Source organism: Myodes glareolus, chromosome 6 (assembly GCF_982192425.1).
Source record: "Myodes glareolus chromosome 6, mMyoGla1.1, whole genome shotgun sequence".
Taxonomy (NCBI): domain Eukaryota; kingdom Metazoa; phylum Chordata; class Mammalia; order Rodentia; family Cricetidae; genus Myodes; species Myodes glareolus.
Window position 1 is genome coordinate 48,815,464 of NC_142031.1, and position 14,899 is coordinate 48,830,362.

A 14,899-nucleotide genomic window follows, 5' to 3' on the forward strand; every position below is an offset into this window, starting at 1 on the left:
TCTACACTTCCCACTGTTACAAGCTTTATCAAACAGGACTCTAAACAGTATTTTTATTCTACCCAAGGATGATTAAACTTGTGGCAAATGGCCACACACATTATTTGGCCTCAGTAAATAATGCACTTTATTGTTCTTAGACTTTACCATCCTCTTTTCTCGCATGATTAATTAGTATTGTTTTTTTGGGGAGGGGAACAGGCTGGCCACCTACTCACATTTTTCTTACCTCCAACCCTCCTGAATGTTGCAATTTAACTTTGGTTTCTTTAATATTCCATAAAATCAATTATATCACATAAGTGTTCCCAGGAACTATCTCTCCTGAGCCTCCGACTTGGCTCTTTGGCTGATAGGCATCTGAGAACTTCCCTTCATTAAACTCCATACTATACAATCTTGTCTCTAAACACCAATTCACCTTCATTTTCCAATTCTACACTCAAAAAGACATCAGTAATCACAGGAGGGTAACTTTATATTCAGTACAAATGTTTATTTTTGCAATGAGAACTGCACAAAAAAAAACCCCTTTAGTATATAAGTGAAAAGTCTACGAATTCCCTTCTACAAATGTCTAAAGTATTTTAATACAAGATTCACTGACATAATTATTGGCCAAGCAACCCGTGCATACAGTACATTAGGGGCTTGTACACACCTCTTATTCTTGTATAGGACTAAAACTGTAAGAAGGATTTGAAAATGGTCAGAAATTAAATAGATCCCAGTTCTAATTACAACCCAGTTAGAGGAACACCTATCAGGGAGGTGTGGAGGTCATGTAAAACTTGAGCAAGAATGTACAGATAAATCATTTCCCCAGCTTAAAAGTGGGGCCCAGCATGGGGAAATCATCTCAACGAGAGAAAACATGAGTGGGATGTGGTAGAAACCTCAGAGGACCAGAACACCATTGTTCCTGCAAAGTAGTATATGAAACGCTTGGAGGGGGATAGGACCTTAAAAATAGGGAGGTGAACACTGGCTAGGTACCCTAACTGTGCCCTACACTGAGGTTTGGCCTTTCTGGTGGAGGGGTCCAAGGTATGGATTAACAGTGCTAGAAATATTTCAACTTGTCTCTGCATACATATAATTATTTATCTTACATCTTAGGGACTATTCTTGGGTGCCACCCATGCCTTGTAGCTGGGGCATGTGTGAACAGGTGAGCACAAGGCAGCAAAGCCATCTGGAGGCTTTCTCAGCAGAAATGTGTTGATATGTGGGGACACAGAGATCCTATTTGGAGGGAATGTACACTTACCTAAGAGTATCTGGTTAACCCTGAGCTTAAATCAAATTAGAAGTTAGGTAGAGGCAAGCATGGTGGGAAAGTGGCCCAGAGCCTTGTGTGAAGAGGGGACCAGGATGGAGAAGCGCCCTCAGAGTGTAGTCTGGATATTGGCCAAGGTATCACTAAAGCCTATCGCCACCTTGTTCAGGTATTGACAGGGTTTCTGGTTCCCTGTTACAGCTTCAGTTTGTGGGGAAACTGAGCCCAAGTAACTCCTGCCCAGGAAAGGAAGGACCTGCCAGTGGAGAGGGGCTCAGTGTTGGTAAATCTTATGCAAAGGTATCTGGGGACCTGGGCCTAGCCTAAGCAAACTAGAAAACCTAGTTGGTTCACAAAGAAATGTCAGGGAGACACCAGCATTAAAAAAGAGAGATGTGTTTATTCCATGATCAGTACAGACCAAATGCATATTCACCATATGAAAGTCAAGCCAGTCAGTGACTCCAGAGTTTGGCCAACACCGAGGCACCAGCACTGTGGTGTAGAGTGGGTTCTCATGGCACATGTAACCTCACCAGGGGCTCCAATTTTTTTAAAAAAAAGGGGGGGGGGTGTGCAGCCCACTGGTCTAACCAGGTGCTAGATGGGGAGCTTCTGCCTCAGTCTGCAGCCCCCCAATGCCTGGGGCCCACCTCATCCCCAGGCTCTCCCTTTCTTGGTAAAAACAAACAGATTTGACATAAAAAAAAACAAAAACAAAAAACAAAAACAAAGAAGTCAACAAATAGAGGGAGAGGAAAAAAATTGCAGCTTTCTGGTTTTATAATTAAAAATAAGACTAATAAAGTTTGAAACTGAATACAAGCAGGAGTTTGTTTTGTGTGGGGTTTTTTGTGAAGTTTTTGTTTTTGTTTTGGTTATTTTTTCGTTGCTTTTTTAAACACCAGTTTGGTGGAGTCACCAACAAACTTCAAACAAAGATATGCCAACTATGTTCACTATACAGTACAGCCACGGTCACACACTACCCACAGCGCGGTGGGAGCCGCCACTCAATGAGGAGACGATCACACCATTTTGGAGATAAGCAGTGCCACTGTGTCTGAAGGAGAAGAGAAAATTAAAAATAAAATAGAATTCAACAAAAATATATATATATAGGAAAAAAATAAAACAAAACAAAATCAGAAACACAGGTGGGAAGGAACTGACTTTGGTTGGTGGCCTTACTCCCCAGGTGAGGCCTGTCCATATATGTGAACAGTCACCTCTATCTGAATTGCCATGGACACACACACACTTCCATGGCACTATTCCCTTTTGCACAAGCGAACACTTATTATAGAGAGCGACTCTCAATTAAAGGCTTGTGGGGAGGGGAGAGGGTCTGTTCAAGGCAAAGTCAGTGCCAGCAAGGGGGTGGGCCAGTGCCTTGCCGTTCCAGTCCACACAGGCTTGCCCTGGCCTCCTGGGAGCGGGCAGCGATGGCTGGGGTGTGAAAGACTCCCAACGGGTAGGACGTCACAAACGTCATGTTCTCAGGGACAGAAAACCAGTCATGGTGGCGGCAGCAACAATGTCCTGTGTATACTGTGTAGACATTTGGCGCAGAGAAGGGCCTCTGCCCCGCAAGCGGGGACGCAGGCCTTGGGTCCAGCCGGCACTTGACTCATATTGAGGCGTGCTCTGAACTGACGTCCTCTGAGGGGTGGCATGTGGTAGGACGTCTGTCCGACTGGCTGTAAGGCAGATGGGCTCTGTGATCCTCAGCTGCCCGTCAGGCCTGCCCCGGGCATAGCATGCAGGAGAGCCAGGCCCAGAGACACCTCTGGCCGCTGCTACTGCTTCCACTGCTGCCCCTAACACTATGGAGAGTCAGTATTTTTGCCAGAAAAAGGCAGAAGTCACCTAGGTGCTCTCAAAAAAGATTTTCTTCAAATATTGACAAAAGATCACTCTGGAAATTCATGTCAATCGTAGCTGCCATCTGGAGGGGAAGAAGGAGATAGAAGTGAGTTTAGGGTGTATTGTTCCACCAGGTGCTGTTCCCTCATGCCCACCCTGGTCCTTTCAACCCCTGTTCAACCCAGGTGCCAGTGAACTCAGGAGACCAGTCAGGTGTACTGCAACCAGCCTGGGCTCACTGCCTATCCTTCCCTCCCTAGGTCCTAGGACGACCTTTATCCCAGGATCTTCAGGGTAGACTCCTGCCCAAAGTTCCCACCAGGTTCCCCTACTCACTGCCTCCCTGCGCCTCCGCTCCTGCTCTCGTTTTCGAGCCAATTCCCTCTGCTGGTCCAGCATAGACTGGGGCTGAGAACTCTGGGCTTGGGGGGCGGCTGCGGCGGCGGCAGCTACAGCAGCTGCCTGCTGCTGCTGCTGCTGCTGCTGTTGCTCCTGTCTCTGCTGCTGCTGCTGCTGCTCCTGGCGCCGTCGTGCCTCCTCATGGGCTCGACGTGCCTGTTCCAGCGCATCTTCATCCTCTCGGCTCCTGGGCAGAGCGGGGCCCCAGGTCAGCCTGGAGCCCAGTATGGCCCTGGGAGCCCCAGTGCCCTGCATGGACCCCAGCCCACCTCATACGCTCCTGCCTCAGCCGCTCCTTCTCCTTCTCCGCATGCTCAGCCTGAGCCTTCAGGGCCTTTTCCCGCTCCTCCTTCTCTCGAGCAGCACGACGGAAATGCTCGAAGCTGTCACTTGAGGACTTGGCTGTGGAGGATGGTGTGGTTGGATGCTTCTGTACCAGACTGGCCCAGGAGCCCATGTTCTTGATTTTCAGGTCCTATAGAGGCAGAGATCAGGTGCCAGGTAAGGACCTGTTGCACAGGATATGACAGGAAGCTTATGCTCACCAAAATTATTTCAATGAGATGAGTACCTCAGAGTAAGTACTACAATCCTTACCTTTTTGGGTGCCACTGGTGTTTTTGGCTCCTGTTTCTGTTTGTCTTTGTCAGGGGCCCCTGGTGGGGGTGCAGTCTGCTCTGGGGGCCGGATCACAGGCCTCCCCACATCTACAGGCTTCATCTCAGGCCCTAGAATTTACAAACAATATGTGGGTCTGGGCCACCTGAAAGGTGTGGCTCATGGAGTATAGGTCATCACCAACATGGGTCTGGGGCCCAAGTCCCAGGTGCAGGCAGGGAGGACACTCACGCTGGGGGAGGTGGCCTGGGGCCTTGATGCTCTCTGGGTGCTTGGGGGGCTCTGGTCGCAGTGAGGTGCTGAAAGGCTCGCTGCGGATGATTGGTGAATGAATCTTCTCCTCCTTTACTACCACCAGGGGCTGGGGCTGGACGACTGAGGGTGGGCGCAGCTCCTGGGACAGCATAGGCACGGCAGCCGGTGAGGCAGGTGGGCATCCCTGGCCTCGGCCCATGACTGGCCCTGGGGGCTGTGGCTCAGCTCTGCCCTTTACCTGCTTCTTAGGCTGGACACTTTGCTGGGGTGGAGACTGATGAGTCAGGCTCTGGAACTGTGGCATCTGAGGGGAATGTATCATAAGTGGAGAGGGGGCTTCACGAAGGTGACCTAGGAAATAAGACAAGAACTGTGTTGGGGCTAGTATATAGACCATTAGCCCTTAGCCACTTGTGCCTTGAGAAAACAGTAATGAAAGAAAGGCCAGGCTATTCATAGACTATCACGTGGCCCAAACAAGCTTGGAGACTCACAGTATCTATTATACCTGGTAAGAACATGACCACCCTACCTTGAGGGAACGTGGATTCCCAGTCCCATAAACATGTGGAGCCTGTTTATGCCCTAAGTTGGATGCCCAAAGACTTTTCTGTAGTCCTAAGTCCCAAGATTTAATTCTTCTGCACCTCAGCATTACCCAGGAAGCTTCGTTAAACACATAACCCAGCACATTAGATCTCATGTGGCATCTGCATGCCAGAACTTTTTAAAAGCCCCCAGAAGGTTCTAAAGTTTACCTGGGCTATACAAGGGAGATAAACAAATTCTAAAGACTCAACCAGATAATCCACATTGGCCCCTACAGTATGTGTGGCTGCAGAGGAAACGGAGCTCAGGCCCTGGGTTGAAGATGGTCTTCCCCCAATACTGCTTCCAAGCTCATCCTACAGAATGTAGAAAAAACTTGGGACTGACCTCTACCTGGGCAAAGTCAAGTACAACAGGTCCCAGAGCTCACAGTCAGTCTACTACCCACATCTAAGCAACAGGTGTAAGGTGGCCACCTAAGTACCTGGCATAGGTTAGGAGTGCTAGGGAGCTCTATGCTAGCAAAGGAAATACACTCAGCTGTACCAATGAGGAAACTGAGCTAGTTTAGTGAGCCAGAGCCTCTTATCTGGGGAACTGGAGAAGCTGAATCTCAGCCATTCCCACAAAGTTTGCTCTCCACATAAACCCCAGCTAGAAAGGGGCCTTGTCACCTGTTATAGCTCAGTTAGTTACAGCCCAGACTAGTCCTCCAGGTTCCACTTCTAAGCTACTATACTAGCAAAGGAATCCTTAGCTCCTCCAGCATCTCACCCTCTCTCCTCCAGTCTAAGGTGTCCAATTTGGCAGACCTAAAGCAGACCATAAAATCACCTATGTGGCAGACTCTTGGCTACATTGTTGGGCCAGCACCAAAGTCTAGTAGGGTGAGTTTTCAGCTTGTCAAAACTCCCTTGGAAGCGAGCACCCTGGCTCCACTTGTCCATAGTTCACCTGTGGCAGTGTCGTCAAGAACACCGTGAGGCTGACCTGGACAACAGAAGACTTTGGTCTAGGGTATTGTTGATGGCTTTGGAGAGCTGGCTTAGCAGTCCAGGGATGGTGTTGGGAAATTGGCTGGGTATCCAACAGAATGTTTCTGACAATTTGGTTTTTATCCCAGAGCTGTCAGCTAGGTTCCAACCCACAAGGTTCTTTATGTGCCTAGGTTACAGGAGCATGGGTGGGGCCCTGAGGACGCTAAGAGAAAGTGGACGGAGGCTGTCCTGTCCAGAACTGGCTGACTCTTCTGCCACCTGTTCACCAGCTTCCTTGTACAGGGCAGTAACAGCATAGCTGCATGGGTGGTCATGTCCAACTCTACTTTTCCCAGAAAGAACCAACAGCTGCTCTCAGCTCGGGACATGGAGTAATTCACTTGCCACCTGGCAGCTTGTGTTGAGTCTAAGAGAGGTCACAATCCTGCTTTGCTGCGCAATTTAGTTCAACCCTAAGACAGATCACATTGTAAATGTACAGTGCTTCGCGAGTCCAGGTATGTCATTCTATAGCTCAAACTTTACTGGAACCTTTTCCAGCCAGAGATGGCCAGAGCATTTTGGTTACCAGCATTTGAAAGTCAAGTGTCCCAAGAATGAGAAGCCCTGAGGTGGTGGCACACGCACTCGCACTCAGGAGGCAAACAGGCAGATTTGTGTGAGTTCAAGGCCAGTCTGGTCTACAGATAAAGTTCCAAGACAGCCAGGGCTCCACAGAGAAACTGTCTTTAAGAAAACTATCCTAACCTTAAATGGGTAGATCCTGGCTTCCACTTAGTAGGAGTAAGGTCAAGGGAGGTCTTTGTCTGGGCTATCTCTGCTTGTGAGCAAGACAACCTGATAAACACAAAGCAGGGACAGTGATATTCCCAACAACACAGTGCTACAAAGTTTGGCTCTGAAGTCAGAAACACCGCATTGCCAGAATAAGTCACCAGGCCCACCTCCAGACTCCAAGTACAAAAAATAGGCCACTTACCAGCTGAGTAGGGGTCTGACTTGTGGTGTCGGGGGGAAGGGTGATGCTGGATGACTTGCTGGGGCTTAGCAGGCTGTGGTGGAGGTGGCTGCTGGCCTGGGGGTGGGTGAGTAGGCTGCTGGCCTGGGGGTGGCGGGGGTTGCTGGATGTGAGCAGAAAAGGGCATGGATGGCAAGTGAACTGGCCGTGGTGGGGGCTGGTGCTGTTGCTGGGGTGGTGGTTGGGGCTGGGGAGGTGGGGGTGGTGGAGGCTGTTGCTGGAGCTGCTGCTGCTGAACAGAAGGATGGGGTGGGGGCGGCAAAGGCGGTGGGGGTTGGGACTGCACCTTCACAGAAGGGAGTAGTGGTGTGGGGGGCTGCACCTTCTGCAGCTGCTGTAGGTATAACTGCATCTGCATTGAGGTGAGGGGTGGGGCAGGTGGCTCTTCATCTTCCAGCAGCACTTGGGGGGGCTGAGCCATGGGTGGCTGTGGGAGTAGGGAGGGCTGGGCCAGGGCAGGGGACACAGCTGGGGGTCGGGTAGGCTTTGGGGGCAGAGCAGCAGCTCGGTTGCTAGGCCGAGATGGTTGCTGGGGCAGCGCATTGTGCAAAGCTGGAATGACAAAAAATATGGAAGTGAGACCTTAGTTATCTATCTACGATTTTGGGCTGTCTTTTCTGCTCTGTCCCGACATTGTTTATATAGTGACCTCTTACTGTTCTTCCTCCAATTTTCCTAAGCTTCCAAATAGCACAATAAAGACAGCTTCTAGAAAGACCAATTGGTAGGCTCCTTGCAGTCATCCTGTCCTATATTTTGTGTCCCTGACCCTTCCTCTAGTTCCCTGCACAGACCTTCAAGCTTCACTGTAGGTCTTTGGTACCTATTCACAGACGATTACCAATATGCCAACATGTTGAGCAAATCTCTCCATCCCATCCATGTTCTACAGTAAACTATTGGGAACGAATGTCTCCTCTATGCCCTAAACCAAGAGCTGCAGACAAGTCCAATCTTTTCTACCATAATGCCTGGCCCCCAAAACTACAATATTCTGACATGCCAGTCAGGTCCCAGAGAAGCAACTGACTTGATTGTTGACGCTAACAGGGAGCCTAGAATACCTGGTAATGATGTGGTAGAACCAAGGTGTCAAAGGGAGAGATGGTCATGGCTCACCTGGAGGAGAAACCACGGTATGCTGGTTGAGATGGGGTGGAGTGCTGTGCTCAGGCGGCTGGGGCAGATGAGGTGGCAGCTCCGGCTGCGGCAGGTGCAAGATGGGCTGGGTGAAGTGGCCAATAGGGTCAAACACACTGCCTGGTAGCTGTGGTTCCAGGACGGGTACCTGGGCAGTGATGAAGGGTGGGGGCGAGGACTTCATCGCTGGGGCAGTCTGCTGTGGCATGGAGGGTGGCGGAGGTGGGGGTGGGGGTTGCTGTTGTGGCTGCTGCTGCGGAGGTGGAGGTGGAGGAGGCTGCTGGGGAGGTGGGGGTGGCTGCTGGGGCACAGGAGCTGGGGCTGTCTGCATCTGTGGATGGTGATGGTGATGATGCTGTAGGCACACAAAAAGATACACAGGTTGATGTCAGACATGAAAAACAGTCGGTTGTCAGATCCACAGCATCCTTTCAGCTGAGTGGGTCATCTAACACCTTAGGAGGAGACACCCCTGAAGCACATACCTTTTTTTGGTCCCTCCCAGGGTGTCCCTTCTTTTTTGACTTGGGTGCCATCTCTGCAGAGAGAAGACAAAGTAGTGAGACTCTGGGGAATTAATCATGCATTAGCCTTGGATACAGAAGAGGACAAGAATACAGGGCACTCAGGACAAAGGCTGGACTGCACTGGGCCATCAGGGTGGATGTGTCACCTATCCACCTCTCCGTGGTTTTCCCAAGGAACTATGCCTGGAAAATGCCTAAGTTCCAGACCACAGGCACCAGAAATAGCCAAGGCCCTGGCTATGTCAGAATCTGAATTATAAGAGACCTTACCTTAGAGTTCCCCATTTCATGAGTTAGACCTTGGGCAGTAGTGTCAGCACACTCTAGACTATAACCTGCTATGTTTTGCAATGAGTCAGGATGTTTGCAATAACCCACGTATTGGACAGTTGAGAACAACACTCCAAAAAGCGAGGACAACCATTCAGGGCCACACAGCTGAAACAACAATTTAGGAACTCTTGTAGATGGTTTACTGAGGTCTTTGCCTCAGAGTGTTCAAGCGGGGCCTGAGAAAGATCAGTGATATTGGCATAGGGCATGACCTGACCAGAGCTACAGGGTGGGCAAGGAAATTTCTGTAGAAAAGAACACAGAAAGTTTCACCTTTTGGGAATAAGGAAGCAGGATGGCCTCCCCACAACGACCATGAACAAACAGGGTAGGTGTTCGCTGCCAAATAGATGGCATTGACCCCCTTCTCTGATTATCAGTCATGTCCCTTCTCTGGAAGAGTTAATGTGCCCTAGCTTTTCAAGAGGCTGAAGGTATGGTGCTTCAGGTATGAGAATGTGCCTGTCTTTTTTAAATATCTAGATGCATACCTCTGTCACCACCTTAGACTTTGTAATAAGGAACGTTTACCAGCAGAATATTCCAGGAGAGGGATTAACACCTTGGCCAATGCTTCTGGGCTAACAAACAAAACAATTATCAATTACCAGGTTGGAGTCTGGGTCCATAGTACAGAGCCTTTCAGATTCTGTCACAAAAGAAAGATTTGTTTCTTTGCTAAGGCTTACCCCAAACACCTTGTCAGAGCACCAGTTCTTACTGCTAGCATCGAGGTTACCTCTCTGTTCATAGCTGCGTCAAGCTACTGTGCAGGGCGTGGCCCCAGCTGTGTAGCATGTTACCAGCAGGAGTTGAGATGGGACCTTATGCCCAAGTTTGCCACTCCATGCAGGACTGACAAGACACAGAAAGACCCTAGCAGTCAAAACTATGTCTTCATACAAATGGCAAAGGGCAGTAAGTGAGGACACCTAGCACATGGAAACCTAAGACTGAGCTCCAAATCTTCGTGCCAGGAAGCAGGGCTCTCCTTGGGTCAGAAGAAGAAACTTGGTAAGAAGCCCTTTTACAGGGAAGACATTTTAAAGGGGTTTGCTGGGAAGATTTATAGAATCAGGACATTTGGTTGCTTTGAGTATGGAAGCAGAGAAGGTTGGACACCTCACTCAGGATTTGTATGGCAGGGGACACAGCCAGTAACTCAGTAGTGGTGGGAGGGAGGGCCTTGGGACAGTCAGTGAGTGGACAGGCTCCTCTATTAGCACTTCCAGTGTAAAAAGGTGGAGTAGGTAGAGGGAGAGAAAGGGACTTGGTTTTGGAGGAAGGTTGCTCAAAACAAATGCTGAGTATACTCTTGACGGGATCTCAGCATAGAGAAGCTAGGCGATAAAGCTGAACCACTGTGTCAAGTGTGATCTGGGAAAGCACTAGAGTTGTTACCCAGATGCTGAACTGAATGTGAGCTACCTAGGAAGGAGAGGGGCTCTGCCTGTTGTCTGGTAACATTGAACAAAGCATTGTTTGCCCACTTACACTAAAGGGACAATGGCTCCAACCCCTCACCACCTGCCTATGAGCAGAGGTCCACAAGACCGGGCTTAGGAGCAAGAGCGGTTGGATACACGGGTTCTAGGAAGCATGTCAGTTACATTGGAAAGATCACAGGAATATTCTGGAACTCATCTTCAGACTGGAAGAGGAGGCACAAGGCAGCCTCCCCGCCCCCACCTAGGCGGAACTAGTGAAGTGGCACGTAGTGAGGCTCCCGTGAAGCTCCTGTGGCCCAATGCTTGTGTTGGGTTGCCAGTAAGAAGACAAGACAGTAAGCATACAGCTTCATGACACACCAGCCCCAGACACCCCCACACAAAACTCTCTAGAAAGAGTTACATGGAGATGGCCTCAAATACTATGTGATCTTTATTCCATAACAATCTTAAACTCCAACACAAATTCCATCTTTACATTAGGATGGCATAGTACAAAGTAAAATGATCTTGTAAAATCTGATTAAAACACTGATTTCTTCCACCCCAGTCCCACTCGAATAAAGGAGACAAAGGTTTAAGGGCAGGGCAAGGGCAATATGGGGCAGAGCCTCTACTGTCCTGGATGGCTCCCATCAGGACCCCACAGCCAGTTGGTACGCTAAAGCCCTCCAAGGGTACTTCCCATTGCCCAGGAACAGAAAACTAGGAATAAGGAAAAGTAGGTGGGATGCTGCGTACCCAGGGCACCAAGTACAATTGATAGTCTAAAGATCTTTCAAGCTCAACGGGTCCTGGGTGTTCCTGTCACACAGAAGGCCCACATAGCCAGGGATTCTCGACAGTAAAGAAAATAAAGGACAAGTTGCCCTGTGTATAGAGGGTGTGGGGAAGGGCAGGGGCAGCACATAGCCAAGATACTGTGGGAATGCAGGCCATCATTTGGTCCAAGATAGCAAAATCTTCCCAGAAAGATAATGCCAACAGCTTCCCAACTGTCCTGTGGGAATATCTGGGCAAGAAGCGCCACCCCCCATCCCAGTCAAGCCAAGTTTACTGGGAACACGTCACACACAGGCCAAAGGGCAGCTCAAAATAGTCTGTTTGGCAAAAAGAAGCTATCTTGAAGCTAGACACAGAGGACTTGAAATGGCCTATGAACTCAGCAGTATCACTGAGGAGCCATTGGATGTTCTAGGGAGTCTGAGACCCAAAGGCCATATCAGGTATAGGGCAGCAAGCAACCCAAGGATTCTAGAACTTGGGAAAGGGCATAGCACCACCTCAGCCTGCTTTAAGCCCTAGGAAAAGGCAGGCTCCAATGTGTCAGTCTTCTCAGAAGTATGTAAAAGCACATCTTAAAAGAGAAAAGGGCAGAAAGAACCTGCTAAAATGCAGATGCAATTCCTTGGGGTTGCCTTTTAATGTTGGGTAGTTTTCTGCTAAGATGCGAGATTTGTGAGTAAAAATGGTCAGGGCCAATACTTGTTTTTTAAGGAGAACCCCCCCCCCAAAAAAACCCAGCCTACTTTGGTTTGTCTCTATAAAAGTTTGGATGATGTGGTCCTAACCAATCTAACCAGTAATGCTGTCATTATAGGAAGATGAAGATGGTGGTCTTGGACAATGACATGGGTGACAACGGAACTTGGAGAAGCACTGCAGGCTCTCATAAGTAGCCATGATATCCTTCTTGCCCACTTCCCAGAGCCTGACCGGGCTTGGAAGTGGGGCCTGATGGGCCTTGCATGTCCCTTATCAGCAGCCTTGAAGGTATTTTTCTTATGTGACTTGGAGAAAAGACCAAAGAACTTGGGGAAACGCCCACCAGACCACTTAACTTTTAGTGCTCTATGGGAACAATGGAGACTTCAGGAGGCTATGGGTAGGTTAAAGCTGGTCACAGTCTCCACCTCATCAAGTCAGTCAGTCAAGCCTTTGGGAAACCAGTTGGCCTCTAAAGGCCCCACACAGGTCAAAATGCTCATCCTCAGGGTGAATTATATCTTTCCTAGGCTAAAGTCACTGCAAGGTTTGAAGTCTCAGAAAAAAGAGGGAAAGGATGAAGAGAGAAAACACACTGTAATCAGGCTTCACACATAGAGCAGCACCACACGTATGCATAGAGGGGGATTATCATCCTCAAGGAGATGCCACCCACCCAGTGGACCCCAGACGACCAGGGAAGCTGGGCTGGACAGCCAGGCAGTCTTTGTACAGAGAGGCCCAGGCAGCAGGTCAGGCAGGCAGCCTTCCTGAAGGTGAGACTACGTGTGTACTGCTGAACAAGACTAATCCACCCCAGGGGGACAGGCCCAGGGCTCTGAGCAATTCCATAACTTGGTGGAGTTCTGTCCCTTTCACTGAAGAAAATGGACTTAAGCTATAGCTCGCTGGGAAGGAATCTGGAACTGAAGACCGTTTTATTAAGAGTCCGTGTCCAATGATTAGGCAGGACCTACATAGAGGGAGAAAGAAACCAGTGTGAGAGAATGGTGTGGAATGTACCGTTCAAGTTACAAGAACAGAAGAATTGCAGGCTAAGCCAGCTTCTGTGCCCAAGTGACTGAAAGGGCACAGGAGAACCTTCTTGGAAACAAGAGTCCCATTCCTACCTGGCCTGATTCAGCAGGGATGGATAAATCTGCATACACAAAGATCATAGTATATGTAGAAGTCTGTCTGCACTTCTCAACAGAACAACTGTTTCTCTTAATGAGTTCCATATGTGCCCTGCCTGAGTGCACTGGTATTTTTTTTACTCCTGATGTCCCATTAGAATGTGAGAGGGTGCCCCTGCCCAGGTATATCAAAGTCACCAAGCATCAGCTAACCAACTTTTCCACATAGTGTGGTTAGGGAAGTAAAGGTCCCAACAAAGGAGGCAGCACTGCATTGTAACATTTCCCACTGAGGAAGACAAAGAGCGAAGTCATTTCTGCTACCACCATATATCCCCAAGACAAAAGCAGAAACTATAAAGAGGAACTGGTGACATAACAATTGTTGAAGGGTGGGAGAGGCCAGAGAAAACGCCTTGTCTTTTCCATCCCTTTTCAGGACATCCAATATGGCTTCTGCTCCAGAGAGGGGCCTGGACTGGTTCCCACACGTAGCAGAGTGGCGCCTCTGCAGGAATTATGGATGTAACAATCCCTAGTCCCAGAACATGCCTGGGAAAAACCCGCCCACTCAGCCTCTTACTGTAGGCCACATTCCTCAAGGCTGGCCCCTCACCCCAGGGAAGCCCCAATCCCTCCAAACTATAACTCCTGGACTTCTAGACGTGCCACCTGGCTCTGCATAATACCCAATCTTGAGAGGCCTTTCTGAAGCAATTGCCACACTCTGGCAGCAGGATCAACATATCCCTGAGATAGGACTGGAAGGAGTCCCTCAAAGATCCTGGGGCCAGGGAGCTGAGTTTGGATTCCTGATCAAAGCCCCAAGAGTGTCTCATGGCCTCTGTCTGCACTTCCCAGCTCCAGCCTTTCCAAAACACCATGCATTCCTTTTTACCCTGGAGCTATTAAGGAACACCCACTTGCTCCAATCCTGGGAAAAGGAAATAAGACTAAAATAGCTGGACTGTGCTCTTGCATGAACAATCCACAGTACCAGAGCCTTTTCACTATTCCTATCCAAATCCATTCCACCCCAGGCAGCTGAGGTGCAGTACAGGGGTGGCACCAAAGAGGGTGTATGTATGTATGTATGTGTATATATATGTATGTATACACATATATATGTGTGTGTATGTATGTATGTATGTATGTATGTATGTATGTATGTATACAGACATAATATAAGCTATGTAGCCACCCAAGCCCATAAACACCTGTGGAAGATACGTGAGAAGAACCAGGTATCACCAATATGAGAGAACTGAAAAAGAATCTTAGGACATCCCTTACCCCACATGACAGCTGATCTGATCCTATGCTGGTGACTGCATGGCCACAGCTGGAAGAGTAATGGAAAAGGGAGAGCCACAGTGTCTTGTTCCGGCATGCCCAGCCTAGGTCTGAAGACTTCCTAGAAGTTGGGAGGGAGGGAGGTGGCAACTGGGCCTTATTCTGCTTGTTCTAACACTGAACCCCTGAGCAGTTCCAGACTCAAGCTAGAACCAAGCTCAATAAAAACATAATAATAATAAAAAAAAAAACAACCCAACAACAAACAGCTGGGCTCAAGGAAGTGTCAAGATGGTCACTGGTGCTGCAACAGAACATAAGGGCATACATAGTGGCTGCAATCCATCTAGCAAAGCATCCCATCCACTCATCTGCAGAGTGGTCTAACCCCGTGTACCTTGTTGTGGTAGAAAGGTTCCCCTACTGAATGCTTCTCTTCAGTTTCTCTACATGATTTAACCATGCCTGTAAAACTGACCCTTAGTGATATGTGACAAAAATAGGCCCTTTGAGAAATTTTAGCTTCAATTTAAATAGAAACATAAGAACAAGGAA

At 48.9% G+C, this 14,899-nt stretch overlaps 1 protein-coding gene across 5 annotated transcripts in view; it reads right to left on the minus strand.

The window, feature by feature from the left end:
- Positions 1–1,659: 1,659 nt before the first annotated feature.
- Brd4 (bromodomain containing 4) overlaps positions 1,660–14,899 on the minus strand; it is a 74,884-nt gene continuing 61,644 nt past the window's right edge. For 4 of the 5 annotated variants that reach the window (XM_085690740.2, XM_048439953.3, XM_085690741.2 and 1 more), the window contains exons 12-19: positions 8,608–8,660; positions 8,102–8,477; positions 6,944–7,534; positions 4,394–4,768; positions 4,142–4,272; positions 3,814–4,019; positions 3,482–3,731; positions 1,660–3,227 (exon numbers count right to left, since the gene is read on the minus strand). In XM_085690740.2, the coding sequence (XP_085546866.1) occupies positions 3,159–3,227; positions 3,482–3,731; positions 3,814–4,019; positions 4,142–4,272; positions 4,394–4,768; positions 6,944–7,534; positions 8,102–8,477; positions 8,608–8,660 (2,051 nt within the window). In that variant the 3' untranslated portion in view covers positions 1,660–3,158. The remainder of the gene's footprint in view (positions 3,228–3,481; positions 3,732–3,813; positions 4,020–4,141; positions 4,273–4,393; positions 4,769–6,943; positions 7,535–8,101; positions 8,478–8,607; positions 8,661–14,899) is intronic. The other variant, XM_087907171.1, reaches the window with a different exon arrangement.